This window comes from Cavia porcellus, unplaced genomic scaffold (assembly GCF_034190915.1).
Source record: "Cavia porcellus strain 051 isolate PalLab524CR breed Dunkin Hartley unplaced genomic scaffold, mCavPor4.1 scaffold_5, whole genome shotgun sequence".
Taxonomy (NCBI): domain Eukaryota; kingdom Metazoa; phylum Chordata; class Mammalia; order Rodentia; family Caviidae; genus Cavia; species Cavia porcellus.
The window spans coordinates 26007370-26025689 of record NW_026947488.1 but is presented as its reverse complement, the minus strand read 5'-3'; the positions used below and the strand labels follow the sequence as shown (position 1 = coordinate 26025689).

The window sequence follows — 18320 nt, the reverse complement described above, 5'->3', positions numbered from 1 at the left end:
AGGAGTGAGATCTGGAGCTAAAGCTGGGGTGGCTGACGTTAAGCGGGGGAAGGTGTCCAGTAGGGAGAATTGAGACCAATCACAGACTGCAGGATGCTTGGCTGTAGGTACTAGCACAGGAAAACAGGCTGAAGACTGAGGATGAATGGATTAGGTTCAGATTGAAGAGGCAGGGGTCCAGGTTGGGCGAGGATGTGGGGGGCCGGCATGCTTCCCCGTATGCCTTTCACGCATGTTCTATCACTCACTCAGCAGCCACCTTCTTCCTGGAGAGGGTGGTGTTGGCCAGAGACCTTGCTCTCCTGGACAGGATGAACTTAGCCTGCATTTGGTAGGTAGAATCTAGAAAAGTCCCAGAATCTCAGAATGGCACAGTGAGGGCTTTGGCGCCCCCTGCCTAAAACCCTCTTTGGAGCATCCACTCTCCTGCAGTGGACCCTCTGCCCCCAAAATCAGCCTGAATGATGTCCTTTTCCCATCCCTAACTCGCGTTTCCATAAAGTGTTTCTTAGGACATGCCAGGCTGCTGCTTGATCTGCCCATGACTATGAGGAGCACAGGAAAAAGACCCACAATTTGTTACTGGCTGTTTGAAGCTCCCCTTAGCAAAATGATGATGGATGATGGTATTGATGTGTGCGTGTGTCACGTGCAGTACAGGCCCACTACCCAACTTACTGATCTCTGAAGGTTCTCTGGAATGTTCTCTGTTGTTTTTTGTTTTGCTTTCTGTTTATAACTTCATTTATTTATTTATTTATTTTGTCTTTTTCCTTTTTACCGGTACCAGGGATCTAACTCACAACTGCCTGCTTGCAAGGCAGACGCTTATGCCACTGAGCTAAATCCCCAGCCCCTAACTTCATTTATTTTTGTACGGGGAATTGAGCTCAGGACCATAACCTGGTATTTTTTAAGACACAACAAACTGTCATATCTGGTTCTAGCCATGTCTGTCTTTATTCATTTGTATCACATGCTGCCTTCCAAACAGGTGGTACACAATTTATTCCAGCCTGCTGTAAGAGGCCCTGGGCAACACGATGTATGTATGCATGTATCTGAATATCTACAGGCTCTATTTGTTCTCAGACCTGTCATTCCTTTCTTGGTCCTCCTTCATGTGACTTGCTCTATTAAGAATTTTTCTCCTCCGTGTTTCTGAAACCTCGCTGCCATTTAAGGCCTGACTTTTCTAAGGAATCTTCTCCAGCGTCTCCATGACTTATCCTCTGATTAGCTTTTCATTTGACACAGCCGTATCTTCCTCCCTGTGGCATACACATTTAATCCTCATTCTCCAGAGTCTGGGTTTGATTTATCTGTCAACCCAGGGCATGTACGGTAAAAGACTGGTGGCACAGTTTAAGTATAAGCAGATAGTAGTTAGGGTGTGTGTGTGTGTTTATGTTTTGAGTCATGTTAATGTTTGCAGTTTGTGTATAGTGAGGGGATCTGTAGTGTACACTACCGGCGTGTATTTTGTGTAATCATTTTTCTGAATGACATTTATTCAGTAAACTCAACTAAATTATCAAGTGTTTAGACTTATCACAGTGACCTATGTGTACTTACTGTATGCTGCTGGGTGTACAATATACGAGTGTTCACCATACTCCGTCAGTATACTGTGTGTGGGCATTTGGGGACTTCTGTCCTGTTTGTATTTTGTGTGAATGAGACATATGAACTATAGATACTATGTGCCACGTGTATGAAAATCACAGTCTTTAAAACCAAACCAGTGGACACAGGTCTGGCAGACGTTTTTACTTCATCATTTATTTTGACCCACATCCAATTAGGCCATCCAAACTACCTGGGCCTCAGCTTACACATTTGTAAAAAGAGAAGATATTATCTGTCACCCTGTAACTATGTACCAAAGGAAATCCGTCTTTTAGGATGTTGTGTGTATGATGGAAGAGAAGAGTAATTAGTCTGAAGTGTGGCACAGAGACATACAATAGGTACTCAGTAATTCTGATTTCCCTTTACTCTGTGTGTGTGCATGCGTGTGAATGTGTATCTGTGTATTTTGAGAATCTTGAGTCCAGAAAGTGTCTAACCTGGACTTTTAGATGCCTCCCCTCACTGTGAATCCCCATTTTTATACTCCCACTCCGGAGTCCGCAACCTGAGCAAGTTGAATCTTGGAATGGAGAAAGCAGGACTAGGATTCAAAGCGACTTCGGAGCAGCTTGAACTTGGACTTGTTGTGCTTAGTGATGAGGTCCAGTTTGCTGTGGCCCAAAGTCAGCCGTTTCTCATTCTCAGACAGGTCATTGCCACTGCCATTCTGATGGCCACCTGTGAGGCCCCCAGAGAGGACAGGCTTAGGTTCCTGCCTGGCACCCTGAAGCTGATGGTACTTGGTGATAAGGTCCAGTTTGCTGTGGCCCAAAGTCAGCCGTTTCTCATTCTCAGACAGGTCATTGCCACTGCTGTTCTGATGGCCACCCGTGAGGCCCCCAGAGAGGACAGGCCCAGATTCCTGCCTGGCTCCCTGAAGCTGATGGTACTTGGTGATGAGGTCCAGTTTGCTGTGACCCAGAGTCAGCCGTTTTTCATCTCCAGGGCTTACTCCAGGAATTCGAGGAGGGCTTGGTCCTGGGAGACCATTGGACCCAGGCCCTTCACTCTGGAATGGACCAAACTTGGTGATGAAGTCCATCGGTCTGTGGCCCAGGGTCTCTCTTTGCTCATCTAGACCCTGCTTGCCAGCTCTAGCTGAGGAGTTGGCTTCAGCAGGCCCTCTGGAGCCCTTGGGCTTGGAGTCATGTATCAGGAGGTCCAGTTGGCCATGGCTGTGATTTGGAGACAGCTTCCTGTCCTCTAGGGTAACATCACCATGTCTGAGGCCACCTGACTCAGGGGCACCTCTGGTACCCTGGGGCTGGGGCAGGAGATCCAGCTGACTGTAGCTGTGGCTCAGGGACAGCCGCCTTTCCTCTGGAGCCTGCTCATCTGACCGATGGGAGCCTGAGTTGGGAGTAACCTCGGGGTCAAAACTTCCCTCTCGGGCTCTAGGGAATGGGACTAGAAGGTCCAGCTGGCCATGGCTCTGGCTCAGAGACGCCTTCTGCTCCTCTGTCATCTCCAAGGCTGCGCCAAGTATCCGCTGACCTCTTGGGGCACTAGGCTCCTGGCTTCCTGGAAGCCCATTCTCTGGGAGCCGGGACAGAACTGGGAATCCCCGGGGAAAGTGGAGGACAGGACGAGGTCGAGGGAGCAGAGGTGACCTCACTGCCTGGGTCAAAGGACTGGGGCTACTGTGGTTGAGGGCAGGGGAGGATTGGGACCATGGGAATGCCCCCAGCTTGCCCAGGTTAGCCCTATACGGCACGTGAGGGGAGCTATGGTTAGGGTCTGACAGCTGTCGATGTAGGAAAGGCTGGTCACCACCTTCACGGTGAGAAGGGCCTGGGGGTGAGGACTCCATAGCTGTGTCACTACAGCCACCACCTCCTGGTAGAGCAAGGTAGGAAGGGTGGCCCCTGAGAGGTGAGCGCTTGACACTGCTGAGACTGGTGCTAGAGGGCGAGGATGTAGGGCTTGGGATGCCAGGCCCAAAGGCAAGGGCAACTGGGGGAGGAGGCGGTACTTGGGGAGACAGTGAATCTTCATTGCCACAAAAGCCTTCCACAGGCCGTGACTCAGCATACAGACAGCGGAACTCCCGGTCAAAGTCTTCCACAATGCGGCCCCTCAGCTGCAGCACCATGCTAGTGTGGGCCTGGCTGCAAAGCCAAGTGAAGCTGGGAGCAGAGGATCTGGGTCAGGAATGAAAAGTGCAAGGCCAGGGGCTCAACAGGAATCATAACCAGAGAAGCATGCTGGGAGGTGGACCAAGACTGTCCCCATGAAGCTTTGGTTGAAAGCACAGAGCTCCAAATCCAGAATCTGTGCTCGCCCTAGTCCTGCCTAGAGGACTTGCTTACATGGCTGCCCTCTCGAGGCCTTAAATGGCCCATGTGTAAAATGGACCAGGAACCAGGGTCCTATAGTCCTTCTATTTGTCATGTGCAATATAATTTTCTGTGCCAAGGGCATTCAAGTAGTCATTCCACTAGAGTGGGCTGTTCCTCTGCTGACTTCCTCCCACGTTAGCCTGAGCCCTGCAGGGGAACTGGCACATGGCAGGTGCTCAGAACATGTTTGAAGGGATAAATGGATATGTAGATGGAAGAAACTTCAGGATGCCCTCATCAGCCCATGGCACAACCCCAGACTCCTCTTCCTTTCCCCTGCTCACCTGTAGCTGCCTGTGATCACCTGCTCACAGTCGATGATGATGAACTTCTCCAGGGCCTGCCCAGTGAAGCGGCGACCTGCCTTGCTGCAGTACGTGTCCCCACATGTGCTCCGCACACGCATGTTCTGGCCCAAGGGTAGAAGGACATTATAGGGTTGGCCTTCAGAGAGTAGAGCTGAAGCCATGTCCATCCTAGCAATGTCTCTGACCCCAGCTACAGGAACTTGGTACCCTGTGCCCAGTGTCTCCCTCAGTGCTCTCTGGCTACCAAATGGCTCTCCTGCCCTCCTGACTTCCCACCCTGGGTTGCTGCCTTTAGCCCACACTAACCGGCAGGTGACCCCCATTGAGGTCCATCTTGTAGCACATCTCCAGGAAGTGCCTCAGGTGCTCCTGAGCCAGGAGGAGGTATACAGGGACACCACGCCTGCTTGAGGTCTCCATGAGGTCACATAGAAGCTCCATGTCGGTAAATACATCCATCACCACAGCTACCACCTGGAAGAGGAGAGGAAGCTAAGCCTGCCTGGAGCTCTGTTCACATCCAGGCCAGCCTGAATTCCCAAGAAAAGTGCAAGCCTGAAAACCAGGAGTCCAGAGAATCTGAACAAGAGAGAATCAACAGGATTTGAGTGATGCCTACCTCAGAATTCTTAACCTGGGCATGGGGAGATTTGGCTGTTTTGAGCCCCTTGTTTGAAAGTTTTTGTGTGCATTTTTCTGTGGATGGAGTATTTGTCATCAGATCCTCAAAAATACCTGTGGATCAGCTGTGCTAGTCCAAAGTCCCACTCTATGTCGAGACCCAGGCTGTCTTTCCCAGGCTAGTCTCCTGCTAGCTCCCTCCCAGGCTCTGGCCTAGGGACTAGCTGTCTGAGGCCCTCTCTCAAGGGTGAGAGCTAAAAGCCAGTCATTGGATATTCAGTACCTTTGCCGAGCCTGCCTCAGTTTTCCTGCAAAGGCTTGATGTGACATCTTATACTCATGGAACCGTGTTTTGCACTCCATTGAGAACTGGGGCTTGTACCTCCCATATAAATTACCTCAGAGTAGCTCCTGGCACCCCCAATCCTCCATCTGCCCCTTCTTCCCACTTCATGTATCTGCTAAGATAATCCTGTTCTGGGCCAGGGCAAGAATCAGAAGGTACAAAGCATTACAGCTCTGGAGCGACACAGACCTGGGTTCAAACCCAGACTCTGTCACTTCCTGGACAGGTCACCTCCAGAACCTCAGCTTCCTCAGTGCTAGATGGAGATAATGATAGCTGCATCTCTGAGTTACAGGAATTAAATGTGAAAATTCTGGACACAACAGAAGCTCAATAAATGTGGCTTTCCTGCTGCCTTCATAACAAAATGAGGACATTGGGCCACAGGGAAGGGAGTACTTCCCAAGGTCACTCAAGGAGTTAGGGATAACCCAACCCAGTAGGTTAGTTCCTAGCCCAGGGCTGGTGGGGTCTAAATGGGGGCAAGCAGAAAAGGCATTGTGGGGTGCTGTAGTCTGTGGCAGAGGCCCCGTCAGGAGTGAGGGGAACAAGAATAGTCAGGAAAGATCAAAGGGGGCTGGTGGTGACAACAGCAACAGCCTAATAACCCTGTTCCTGATGCCAATCGGGCCTGGCCCTCTCCTGCCTGGGGCACAGGCAAGCTTGCCATCGAGGCTCTGGAGCCTTACCATACCTCCACTCGTGCTGGGAGCCATTGTGTCTATTCCCTGTCCTCTGAGCAGAACTGGGGCTCAAGGAGTGAGGCCATGTTGCTATGTGACTGCAGTCTTTCCACACATGACCACCCCTACCTGCTGTCCTGATTCTCTTTGCCTTGAGCTCAGCAACTTCCCCTCCTCCCTCTTTGGGGCAGAGCTAAAGGCCTAGGCCTTAAAACCAAGATAAACCTCACAAACCAATGTCCCCTCCCCTCTTCAGGCCTAGCAGGAAACACAGCAGGGCTGCAGCGAGGAGCAAGAACTTTAATCAGGGACCCTTTCCTCCTGCACCCCGAGTACCTCTATGACCAAGGCCCAGCACCTCCCTGGCCTCAGTTTCTTCCTCTGAGTCAAAGGAGTGGCTCCAGTGTTCTGCAAGTTTGGGTTCTTAGTTTGGGGGTCATAAGAGTTTGAGGATATGATGAAAGCTACGAACTTTTTCCCAAGGAATATGGCTCCTTGCCATATATACAGCGTCACTTTTACTTTCAGGGGTATTGTGGAGTTCTAGAAGTCTGTGCCCTTTCTACACTTATACATAATGTTGTTGAATGCCAAGGGGCTAACCAAGGGAAATAAAAAACATGCCTATCCTCTCTCAGCTTGCTATCCCATAGGAAAGTTCTAATCCAATTCTGCATCTTAGTTGCTGTGTAGCCTTGATCAGGTCCCCCTCCCTCACTGGATACCTCTGAAGTAAATGCCTGCAGAGATGAACCGCTTACCTTTCGGGCCTGACTGAAGAGAAAACGCAGCAAGTCCTTGATGTTCTTGGTCTTGTCCCTCTGGAAGTGGACCACAGCCTGGGTAGGGCTAAAGCCCGTGGCCTGTGGAACCTCAGGCCAGCCCAGGTCCAGGTCTGGAGGGTCTACATCAGAGGCCATGGGAAAGTAGGTGCCTGAGGTGACTTCAGAGAGCAGGCTGAGGCGGTCAGGCCCTGAAGCCTCTGGGCCCTGGGGCTCGCTGAGCTCAGGACCTGTGCGTGCATGGCTGGTCATGTAGTCTATGTCCAGGGCGCTCAGGAAGGGCAGCTCCCGCTCCTCAGAGATGACCTGCAGGTAAGCAGCCTCACCCCGCTCCAGGAGGGCATCAGCTGCCAGCCTAGCTGCCTCACTGTGCTGCAGCACCAGTGGTGAGCTCTCCCGCCACCAGGGCCGCTTCAGTTCCTCCACCCGGCTCCGCAGGGGTCCTGCCATTCCCTGGGTGCCCCCAGGCCCGAGGCTTCTGAACATGCCTGGCTTCCTGGTTGTCTCACCTGCCGGCAGGCTCCATTGCCTGCACCCCAGTTGGCTGTAGCAGGAAGAAGATACCAGCAACACGCCTCTTGCTGGCCCTCCCAGTGTGAGGCAGGGCCCCCAACCTGTTGCCACCCTAAAGTCAGACCTATGCTCCGCCCCATTGCCCCCGGCTTCCGGAACCTGTCAGGTCAGCCCCACCTGTCTGCCTGTGTTGGGACTCGCCTGCCTGGGAAGCGTCAGTGCCAGGCTTTCAGTGCACACTGCTGCCTCCCTCCCCTCCCCATCCCAGCCACACCATCCCCTCCTACCAGGCTCCTAGCAAGCCTCCAAACCTGATCTTCTAGGGACCCATGGAGGTTGGAGATAGTCCAGAGGGGCTAAGCCTGCCAGGGACGCACAAGTATGCATATACTCTATGTGGTGAATGACTCAGGACACCCAGAGAAAAGACATAAACACACCAGTTGATATACTCACTGACTGACATATGTGCAGACATAGACCACAGGCTGACACATTTGGACCACACATTTTTTTTAAAAATAGTAATCTTGGGGCTGGGGATTTAGCTCAGCAGCATAAGCGCCTGCCTTGCAAGCAGGCAGTCGTGAGTTCGATCCCTGGTACCGATAAAAACGAAAAAGACAAAAAAAAATAGTAATCTTATTTTTATTTTTTAATTTTATTAGTACATGTTTGTGGTACGTAATGATTATATTCATTATGGAGAGGTGGTATGTGTATATAATATATTTTAATTCTTTTTACTTCCCCTTCCCCTCCCTTACCTGCTCCTTCCTTTTCTTGGTCAGGTCACACAGTTTGTTTTTGGTTTTGTTTGTTTTTTGAAACAAGGTCTCACTGTGTAGTTGAGGCTGGACTTGAACTTATTGTGTAGCCAAGCTAGCCTCAAATAGCAATCCTGCTATTTTGGCCTCCTAAGTGCTGGGATTACAGGCATGTATCACCACATTCAGGTTGAGACCACACATTTTGCCCAAACCCCCTTACATGAACTGACCCAAACCACCAATCTAGACACTGGCTATAACCTGAAACACAGCACTATGAGTACTGCATATCTTGGCCCACATGTACACAGGCTCCAAAATAACTGAATAGAGTGTCACACAAAACTGTCAAGGACAACACTGACCTGTCCCGCTGCCCAGGCCTTCTCCCACCATTGCCTTGCTACTCTTTACCACCATAGTCTTGGAGCCCACAGGCTTTTGCCCCCCTCGCTCCCACCCCGCCTCCAGACTCAGAGCCCATCCATCTTCCACAGACCTGAAATAGGAGCCCTCACCCTGGTCCCAACACTGGCCTGGAAGAGTTAAAACGCACACCTCCCAGACTCCACACAGCCTAACATTCTGAGCAAGAGGCTCTGACAAGGCTGAGGGCTGAGGTTTGCCATTGAACAAGTGCCCCAGCAAGCTGGGGGCAGTGGGTTGAGGCCCACCTGAGTCGCCTGTGCTAGAAGCCACATGTGCAGCACTTTGATTCCAGGGGGACTCTTGGCCTGGTAGGAGCCGGTCCTTGGCCTACCTTCCCTCCTCTAGGGCTGAACAGGTTAGAGTGCCAAGGGTTTCAGATATATCAGGAGGCAAGCAGGGCATACATATCTGCCCCAACAAGGGCCAGAGTCCCAGACGGTGCGTGTCTGTCCTCAGGACAGGGAGAGGCTTTGTGCAGGGAAGGAGTCAGCAAGTGGCAGCTACAGATGGTGGCCCCAGCCAGGCGCAAGTGCTCATTGTCTTTTTACAGGAGGGATGAGGTTAGATGAGGGTGCTAGGGAGGGCTGAGGCCCTAAAACCAAGTCTCACACCGTGTTCAGCCCTGACTGTGCTTGGTGGTTTATCTGGTCTGTGACAAGGTCCACAGCACAGTCTCTTCTGTGAGAACCCGGCTTTACCATGATGGGGGACTGGAGACATGGGAGAGCTATGAACCAGGAGCTAAAGGCCCCCACCCCATCCCATCCCATCCCAGGGGCAGAAACTGGAGCACCAGGCCCTCTCAGGAGGCCCTTCCCTGGGGGCAGAGAGGCTGTGTGAGTAGCAGGGAGTTGGGTAAACAAAGCCAGCCTGTGGGAGGGCGCTGAGCTGTGGAGCAGCAGAGCTGGCAGGGCCCTCATTAGGCCCTTATCTCCGGATTTGCTTGGAGGGGAAAAGGGGAGAACCAGGACCTTATCTGGGTTAGAGAAAGAGGGAAGGAGGCATGTTTGTGTGTGTGTCTGTTTATTTCTATTGTATATATTTCTATCTCATGGTATCTATTTTTGGCTCTGTATCTTGTTCATTATATAGCATTTTAACCATTTTTAGGCATCCTTTGGTGTCATTCAGTACATTCTTCAGTTCCAGGACTCTTTTTTCATCTTGTAAAGCTGAAACGTTACACCATGAAACAACTCACCGATTTTCCCTCCCTGGAATCTGGCAACCATCATTCCACTCCCTGCCCCTATGAATTTGGTTTCTCTAGGAACCTCCTGTAAATGGAATCATACAGCACTTTTCTTTTCATGTCTGGCTTATTTCATGTGGTCTCATTCATGTTGTGTGTTCTGCAGCTAACATTCCATGTGTTTGGGTACAGTTTGTGTGAAGTACTGGGGTCTGATGTGCTCTAGACAAGTGCCCTCTCACTTGTGGGTACTACAGCCATAGCCCCAGCCTTGTCTGTACTACATCCTGCATATCCACCCATTCACTTAGGGACTTGAGCTATTTTCACCTTTTGGCTACTGCAAATAACGTTAGTTGAATGTAGGTTAGTTGAATGCTCTCTGAGCAAATTTGGGTCTATATTTTTTTCCTGGCTTTTTTTCCCTCTATTTTTGTATACTTTCTTCCATGCCCACGTTTGTACTAAATTCCATTTTTGTAAGTACAAAATTCCAAGCCAGGCATGGTGGCACATGCCTGTAATCCTAGTACTCAGAGGCTGAGTCAGGAGGATTGCTGCGGGTTTGAGGCCACACTGGGTTACATAGTGAGTTCAAGGCCAGCCTGAACCACATAGCGAGACCCTGTGTCAAATAACAAATCTGGATATTTTTCAGCAGCCAGGCATGGTGGTGCATGCCTATAACCCTAGCACTTAGGAGGCTGAGGCAGGAGGGTTCCTGCAAGTTTGGGGCTAGTCTGGACTACACAGTAAGTTCAAGCTGAGTTCAGCCTGAACTATATAATGAAACCATCTCAAAAAACAAAAGCAAAAAAAAATCCATTTTGTTTGTAAGTAAAACATCACTGAATATTGGCAATTTCTTATGGTTTAACAAAATATACATCTACACATATCTACTTGTGCATGTACATATATGTATGTACTATCTGTGACTTTGTGCCTGTTTGCTGTCTTTGATATCTGGCCACATGCCAGTGTATGTCAGAGGTTGTCCTTGACTCTAAGCCTGGGCTTTGGTACTGGGAGCCAGTACAGGGAGCTGAATTGAAAGAGACAGAAATGGGAGGGCTGGGTCGAAGAGAAGGGTCCCAGGAATCCCTGGCAGCATGTCAATAATAGCATGGACCTCAGATCCAGCCCCCCTGCCCATGGGCTGGGTGCGTAAAGGGTCAGGAGAAGGAAGATAGGTGAATCCTGGCCTTGGGGTACTGGCCCAAGGGAATAGAAGCCACACAGGCAGACCCAAGCCCAGCCCCTGGCTGCAGCATGTGGTGCACAGGCCCCTTAATGACTGTTATTAAGAGGAAGGAAAATATTTTCCTGTTCAGGGTGTCGGGCGCCTGCCTGCCATTGCTCAGCCTTCCTGGGGGCCACTTACCTTGTCTGTTGTCTCTCTGAGCCAAGTGGCGTCTGGACAGCTGATTTGTGTGGGGGCGGTGGAAGCAGAGGCTGGCTGCAGCTGCCAGTGGCAGGCTGCTCTAATGCCACACTTTCGCTGTGGCACCTCTAGGTCAGGGGGAACAGAGTTCTAGTGGAAGGGCCACCAGTATGTGCCCAAATGCCTTGAAGCAAGTCAAAGCCACCTAGGAACTGGGTTGATAAGAGAGTAAGTGAGGAGCTGTCCCAGTGACTGGCTTGAATGAGGTAGTAAGGCCGAGGACAGTTCCAACCAGAGCTAGCTGGCAAGTGTGGTGTTAGGCTGGAGGAGGGCCAAGGTGGCCTGGAAGCCGCTGCCACCCTCTGAGGAGCCCTGAGGGCCTTGCTACAGATGACAGCACAGAGGTTGGGAAGATTCCAGAACACAACTTTAGGATATACTTAGGATGCAGCTCTTGGAGAGAATGGCCCAAAGTATAGTCTTGGCTTCCCAGGAGCAACCAATGGGGCAGCTCACTGTCCCGAGCACCACACATGTCCCCTATAGGTCACTCACCCATGAATTCTGAGTTGGTTTCCCCTGATTTCCCCAAGGCTGGGCCCACCCAGGGCTATAGTTTGCCACTGACCTGAGACACCTGGTTAGACAATGGTGAGCCAGACTGCTCTGAGTTACAAGGGCTTAATCCATAGAATGGGGCCAACAGCACCTCCTTCACTGGCTGTCTTGAGAAATGCACTAATGTGCGTCAAATGCTGACTGAGGGCAGCTGAGCAGCTCGGTTCATGCTGAACTGCAGAGCTTTTCAGATGTGAAAGACAAGGGCTCAGTGAAGGCCTGAATACAGATGAAGCAGGAACCACAAGAGCTCCTGCTGCTCAGTCCCTTGCTCCTGCCAGACCATGGCTGGCCCTGAAGGCCAAGGCACCCATTGGGCCATGTCAATGGAGAGCAGCTGGTCATCCCCCAACTGCCTCTGGGATCTTGTCACTTATTCTACCCAGCTCACAGGAAGCATGACTCTGTCTCCCTCTGTGTATCCCTCTCTAGTCTGAGAGAGGCAGCTGTGACTGGGTAATGGCACGACCCACCTGTATCCTTCCCACCACCATCCACTTCATCCCATCCGATCTAATGGCAGAAGACTTGTTTCCATAATAGGAGAAAACCCCACTCTACTCTCCAGGATGGGACTCATGAAAGGGACAGTCCCTCTTCTGCATCCTCATCCTCCATCTCCATTACCAAGGGAAGGGGAATGATTGATGATTTGTCTGATTGGTGGATTAGGGAAGAAGCAGGCTGAGCTCACTTGCTCTCTCTGTCACTGATTCTGCTATATGCAAGGACAGCACATTCTCCATCCACATCTATGTGGTAAACTTGAAGAGAGGATCCTGCATTTGTAAACCAGAGGTCTGTCCTTGCATGGCAGGGCAGGATGTTTGGTTCTGAAAGGAGAACAGCAAGTTCACTTGGTCAGTGAGTGGAAGCTGTGTTCTTCAGATAGCTTTGTCAGTAATATTGGCAAAGCCATCACATTCACTGTTCTGTCATTGTGGTGCTAGGAATTGTACCCAGGATTTTGTGCATGCTAAGCAAGCACTCTACCACTCAGCTATGTCCCCAGCCCAAAGCTGCTGCTTTTGATGTCCATCTGTCTCTCGTGTTTTCAGTCTGTTCTCAACTTGAGAGGGGAACATAAGAGATATTATCCACTGACCCCGAACCCCCCCCTTTTTTTTTGTATTTTTACCAGTACCAGGGATCGAACTCATGACTGCCTGCTTGCAAGGCAGGCACTTATGCCGCTGAGCTAAATCCCCAGCCCCTGAACCCTTATTTTTATAGCTAACTCTCCTTGCCCATCTTGTTCCCCCTCCATCTAACCAGCCCACCCACCCAACATAGATTTAATGCCCACTTTACCCCAGCACTGAGCTCAAAGATGAGTAAGAGTTCATCTCTGCCCTGGAGGAACTCAGTTTAGGCTGTGAAGACAGACTCATAAATAATTACAAACCACGAACCAAAGTATAAACTAAGTGCTTGGAGTGTAGAGCTCATGACCCATTCTAGAACCTTAGAGGAACCATGTCTCCACCCAGACCCCTCAAAGGAGTACAGCCCTTGGAAGGCTCTCAGCGGGGGCCTGAGGTGAAAGAGCTTTTCTGGATGCAGGAAGAGGAAAAGAGAGAAAGGGAAGCTGGTTGGCTGATAGGCTAGGATAATGGAACCAGGACCAGGGCCTCTCTGGGGTCAGTTTGCCACCATATGAGGATGACCAGGCAGGTTTCCAAGTGCCTTTTGGCACTAACACTGTAGTCTGTCACTGCTGCCATAACAGGTCGGTGCTTGGACACTATTCCTTGAGATGCTCCATCAGGGTTTGCACGTTGTCATCTGGGCAGAGTCTGGGTTCCAGACTCAGCAACATGGTGCCTGAGAGGTCTCCAGAAGCCACAGAAAGCCTGTGGTAGGAGGTTAGCACCAGGGCAGCAGTGAGTAGGGAGACAGAGTCTCAGCCAGGAGCCTGAGGCCTGTCCTATCCCTAAGACCAAATCTCAGGGTTCTTCTGGAAGCTCTCCCTGACCCCATTCTTCATTCCTGGTCTCCTCTCCAGATTCCACCTTTTGCGTGGCTTCTGCTCTTCCTACCACCTCCTGTCAGTGCTCTTGCTTCTGAGCCCTGTTGCTGACCTCGCCTGGCCTCTGGGAAATCATCCAGCCTCAGGATTGCATGTGTCCTTCTGATACTCAAGCAGAGCCAGTGTCCTCATCCCAGTCCCAATTACCCCATGCCCTTGCTCTCCCAAGACATCTCCACTGCCCAAAGTCCACCTTCTCCCAGCCTGGCTCCTCACACAGAAGCTTGAGGTGTATCCAAAGCAGTGGGGTCCTCAGACTTGCTTCTGCTCAGGGTCACCTGTAGCAGCAAGCAGTATCTTCTCAGCGCACCTGTTTCCTTATGGCGTGATGGGTAGAGCTCCCTGCTGACTTGCAGGAGGCAGTATGATTTAGGGAACAAGCAGGGGTTCTGGGGTCACACAATGTAGGGTGGCAGCACTCTCTAATAATTTGCTAGGCCTCTCTGGCCCTTTTTTTTCCTCACTTGTGGTAGAGGTGATGATAACACCTATTTTATAGGGCTGTGGTGAGAAAACACATTTAAAATATTTGTAAATTACAAAAAAAAAAAAAGCCATCTTTCAGTTGGTGATCAGCAGTCTAGGTTTTCTGATGTAATTATTTTCCCTCACAATATTTGTATCTTTTTTTTTTTTGTCTTTTTCTTTTTTATCAGTACTGAGGATTGAACTTATGCCGCTGAGCTAAATCCCCAGCCCCTTGTATCTTATCTTTTAAAAAGTTTTTTGTTTTGTTTCTTAAGACAGGGTCTCACTATGTAGCCCAAACTGGCCTTAAAGTCTCAGTAATCCTCCTGCCTCAGCCTCCTGAGTGCTGGGATTACAGGCATGCACCATCATGCCTGGCTTCCAATTTTGTTTTACTAGTTTCCTTCTGTGTTATTTGCTGTGATCTTTTCTGAAGTTTAGAGGTTAAATGCTTGACAAAATGATTTGTAAAGAGAAGTGTCCTTGGGAACAAGATACCATGCCCTTTACCTGTTTTGTGAAACAGTTTACTTTAGAAAGATATTTAGCTGGAGCTTTGGCTTTGGGCCCCATACAGAGGTCAAAGGAGGAGCTTAATACTTTAGCATTACTTTTTTCTTTCGGGATGCTGGGGCTTGCATATGAGTGTTGTCAAGTCTATTTATGAGACAGGGTCTCCTTAAATTGCCCAAACTTGTGATCTTTATGCCTCAGCCTCCTGCATAGCTAGGATTTTAGGCATGTGCCACTATACCCGACTTAGTATTGCAAAAATAAGCTGAATTGTAGGTCAGTTGGAGAAAGCCAAAAGCCTTTTCTGTTGGGTTTATCCTGATAACCAGTGATAATTTTCTCTCATTTAACAAAGTAGACACAGATGCTGACTGTGAGCCAAGCACTCTGCTAGACACTGGAAAAATAAAGCTGACCCACATGGTATTTGCTCTGCGGGCAGCAGTCCAAGGTACAGTATAGGAGGTAGGCATGTGGAAACGTGGCAAGGAGTGCAGAGTGACCAGAGTAGTGCACTGTAAGGAGTACCATGGACAGCGTGGCCTAAGATGGGGACAAAGGAGTGTCTGGAGGAAGCATGGGATTTCTTTAGTCAGCAGCACAAGGCATGCAGTCCACGTAAAGGACAAGCAGTGTGATCCCTTCAGGTAACCCTATGGGGCTTCAGTTTGATTGGGGAAGAAGTGGGTTAGAGCGCCATAAAAATAGGCTGGGATATCAGCGGCATAAGCGGCAACTGCGGCTGGCAAGTGCAAGGCTGTTCCATCCTAGGTACAAAAAAAAAAAAAAAAGTTGAGATAGAAACAAGAGAGAAGAGCCTATAGACCAAGGACCCCAGGTTTTATCTTAAAAGGGACAGGGATTTGTGGGGCCAGGGAAGGATGCTGACAGCCAGGAAGTGAAGGCTTTGAGACGTCACAGATGTAGCAGATCCCATTTGGCTGATTCAAATTCAGCTCTACAAGTTGCTGTATTTGATGATTGCTGAATCCTCTGCAGGCAGGGACCATCTATCTGCTGCTGGGGGAATCCATCCAGGGCCTGCCTGAACACAGGCCAATGTGGAAGTTAAGCAGAGCAGTGAAGTTTTGGACCAGGGCTGGCCCAGATGATTTTGAACATTCCTTGCAAATCTGAAGTTCCAGGATTCTAAAAGCAAGCCTGGTAACTAAACTGGCGCTCTGGCCTAGGATCCGTGACTGGGGAGCTGCCCTGGGCAGCAAATGGGTTAATGCTCACATAACTTTTATATATGAATTAATGTGCAGAGCTGGGAGCCAAAATCTGTTCCATTAATTTTTCCATCCATTCCAGGAGCAGTTAGGTACACACAGTAAAGTTTATTTTGGTGCATGGTATACTTCACTCCATTAAAAATAAATTAATCAGCAAATTCCTGCCTGGCTTGGCTCTGGTTTATGTAAATAGTGCCCAGCTGTAATGAGTTACAAGGTGTTATTATCTCACATACACAGAGGAGGCTTCACTCTAGAGCTCTGCTTGCAACAAAAGCATCTTAAATAAACTGAGAGAAGGTGGTTTGATTTGTAATGTTTTCACAGAAGTGGGATATACCTCACCCGTATGGAGTTTCTTTATATGACTCATTTTATAGTGAGTTCAATGAAGGAAGTCTGATAGGGGAGGGAGGGGCAAAGTGGTTCCCTGCCCCCCTTATTTCAATTTAAGAAAACCCCCTAAGAGACAACCCACACTCCAAGGAAGGAGGGAACTGGTCCTCCAGTGCTTCAACCAGGTGGCTCTGCAGCATGTTCTCCGGAAGCTGGGAAGTGGACATGGGGCTAGGACCTGGGACAGTGTAACTAGGCAGGGAGGAATGCTGTTTTTGCCCCAGCACCTCATGTAAGGGGAGGCCAAGAAAGAAAAGGTAGCATGTTCCTCACCCAATTCACTGGGGAGTAACAAAACGACCTTTGTTCTTGAGGGTTCTAAGTGATTAGGATACCACAAGCCCTTTGGACATCAGAGGCCTCCTGGGTACCAGAGGGTGGGCCTGGCAGGCCATGCCTTTGCCAGACATCGACAAATCTCATAAACTGAAGGCAAAAGCAGCAGCAGAGACCCTGAGCTTTCCCCTTTCTCTGTCTCTGAGCTGGGAAGTACCCCTTAATTTATGGCAGTCATGATCTCACATAGATTTCTTAAAAGACTAGAATAAAGAAAAAACCATGGTAGACAGAAATCTGCTTCTTTTAATGGCCAATTCAACCCCACGGCTCAAAGCCAGGGGACAGAGTGAGGCTACCCATCTTGACTTGGCAGCATTACAAACAGCTCCTAGACCACAGCAGGCCCTTGGGGGAGGGTGTGTCCCCTTTCTACCCCTCCATCCTTTCCTGTAGGAAAGGCTGCTACAGGGATTTAGGGAGCATGTGTTAGGGAGCTTTTACTTGGGGCTCCTTTGTTGTTTTTGTTGTTACTGTTTTTGTAGGACTGGGGGATGAACCATGGCTTAGTGCAAAGGGCATGGGCTTTTGCACTAAGCTATATCCCCAGCCCTTTTCCTGTTTTTTATTTTGAGACAGGGTCTCACTGACTGGGCTGGAACTTGCAATCTTCTTGCCTCAGCCTCCCAGAGTGCTGGGAATACAGTGTGCATCCCCACGACCAGCTTTGGGGGCTCCTTTTGAGGGAGACAACATCTCAGAAGAGCTAAAGGTTTTGCCAGCATTATACCCCCACCAGATCAGACTCCTGGGCACGTTAAGAGGAAAATCAACAAATGGGCCAGGTATTTGACAGATGCTGTTCACAGGTCAGTTTGGGCCACTTTCTGTGGGGGTCCTGGGCCAAACAAGCACTTCTTTTGCTGTAGTTCCTCAAAGCCTGGAGGGACCAGTCAGTCCTTCAAAGACCTTCATCATTGTAAGTTGGAGTATTGGGCTTCAAGATGCTCTGAGGATTCTTCTCCACCAGAGGGCGCCAGCTCACTTCTCCTGTCAGAAGCAGATCCTCGCCATTCATGGAGTCCAGGTACTGCATCTGCAGGAATCACGAAAAGGAAGGGGTAACAAACATTCTAGGTGACAAAAAGAACCAGCTTCCCCAGAAAGAGGAAGTAAAAGGGAGCTGCAGAGCTTCTGACCATTTAGCTCTGATCTCCAGGTCATTTTATTCAGGAGATCTAGGGGAACAGTCACTAAGGAGGTTCACTGGGAAGGTTTTAGGGAATTCCCTGGGACACATCTGAACGGTGATACACACTCAAGGTCAGTCTCTCTCCTCTGGTTACGTCCTTCCTACAGAGTTCCTGCAGGCCAGAAAGTCAGAGCTGGTGACTTACAGAAGTCATCCTGTCCACCCCCATCCAATGCTGCTGGGAGAAAGAATCCCAACTCTGTCCCTTCCTAGTTATCCCAGGTGACCACTTCCTTCACTGAGATCTAGACTCCTTCACCTGATAGGATTGAAATATGTGCCTCATGGAACTCAGAAAAAGATTAAACAAGGCACATGTACCGTGGTGGGTGTCACCCAAATGAGTTTTCCCTAACATGGATATCCACTGTCCTTCAGGAGGCCCTGATGCTGGCCAGTGGGTCCAGCCTCCCTGCTCTAGGACAACTCTGTTGTTGAGGTGGTCATCATCCTAGAGATGCCCCTGCCATTCGCCTATGACTGTCACCAGCCTTGGTGTTCCCACTGGAACCAGAAGGACAATAGCCACATACT

At 49.8% G+C, this 18320-nt stretch overlaps 2 protein-coding genes across 2 annotated transcripts in view; both read right to left on the bottom strand.

Moving 5' to 3' along the window:
- Positions 1-124: 124 nt before the first annotated feature.
- On the bottom strand, positions 125-7464 carry Fam83c (family with sequence similarity 83 member C). The gene is made up of 4 exons (XM_003467767.4): positions 6691-7464; positions 4586-4753; positions 4256-4380; positions 125-3758 (listed from the first exon to the last, which is right to left on the bottom strand). The coding sequence occupies exons 1-4, from the start codon at positions 7195-7197 to the stop codon at positions 2174-2176; spliced, it is 2385 nt and encodes a 794-aa protein (XP_003467815.2). The 5' UTR covers positions 7198-7464; the 3' UTR covers positions 125-2173.
- A 9356-nt stretch (positions 7465-16820) lies between these two features.
- Positions 16821-18320, bottom strand: part of LOC100722249 (ubiquinol-cytochrome c reductase complex assembly factor 1) — an 89835-nt gene continuing 88335 nt past the window's right edge. The window contains exon 10 of the mRNA XM_003467773.5: positions 16821-17630. Within this exon, the coding sequence (XP_003467821.1) occupies positions 17496-17630 (135 nt within the window). The 3' untranslated portion in view covers positions 16821-17495. The remainder of the gene's footprint in view (positions 17631-18320) is intronic.

Excerpts from the sequence above, each read along its gene's own strand:
- Fam83c (XM_003467767.4), bottom strand. The coding sequence starts at position 7,197 with ATGTTCAGAAGCCTCGGGCCTGGGGGCACCCAGGGAATGGCAGGACCC. Across the intron at positions 4,381-4,585 it reads TCAATGGGGGTCACCTGCCG|AACATGCGTGTGCGGAGCAC; the intron begins GTTAGTGTGGGC and ends CCCTTGGGCCAG. Across the intron at positions 3,759-4,255 it reads GTGATCACAGGCAGCTACAG|CTTCACTTGGCTTTGCAGCC; the intron begins GTGAGCAGGGGA and ends CTCTGCTCCCAG.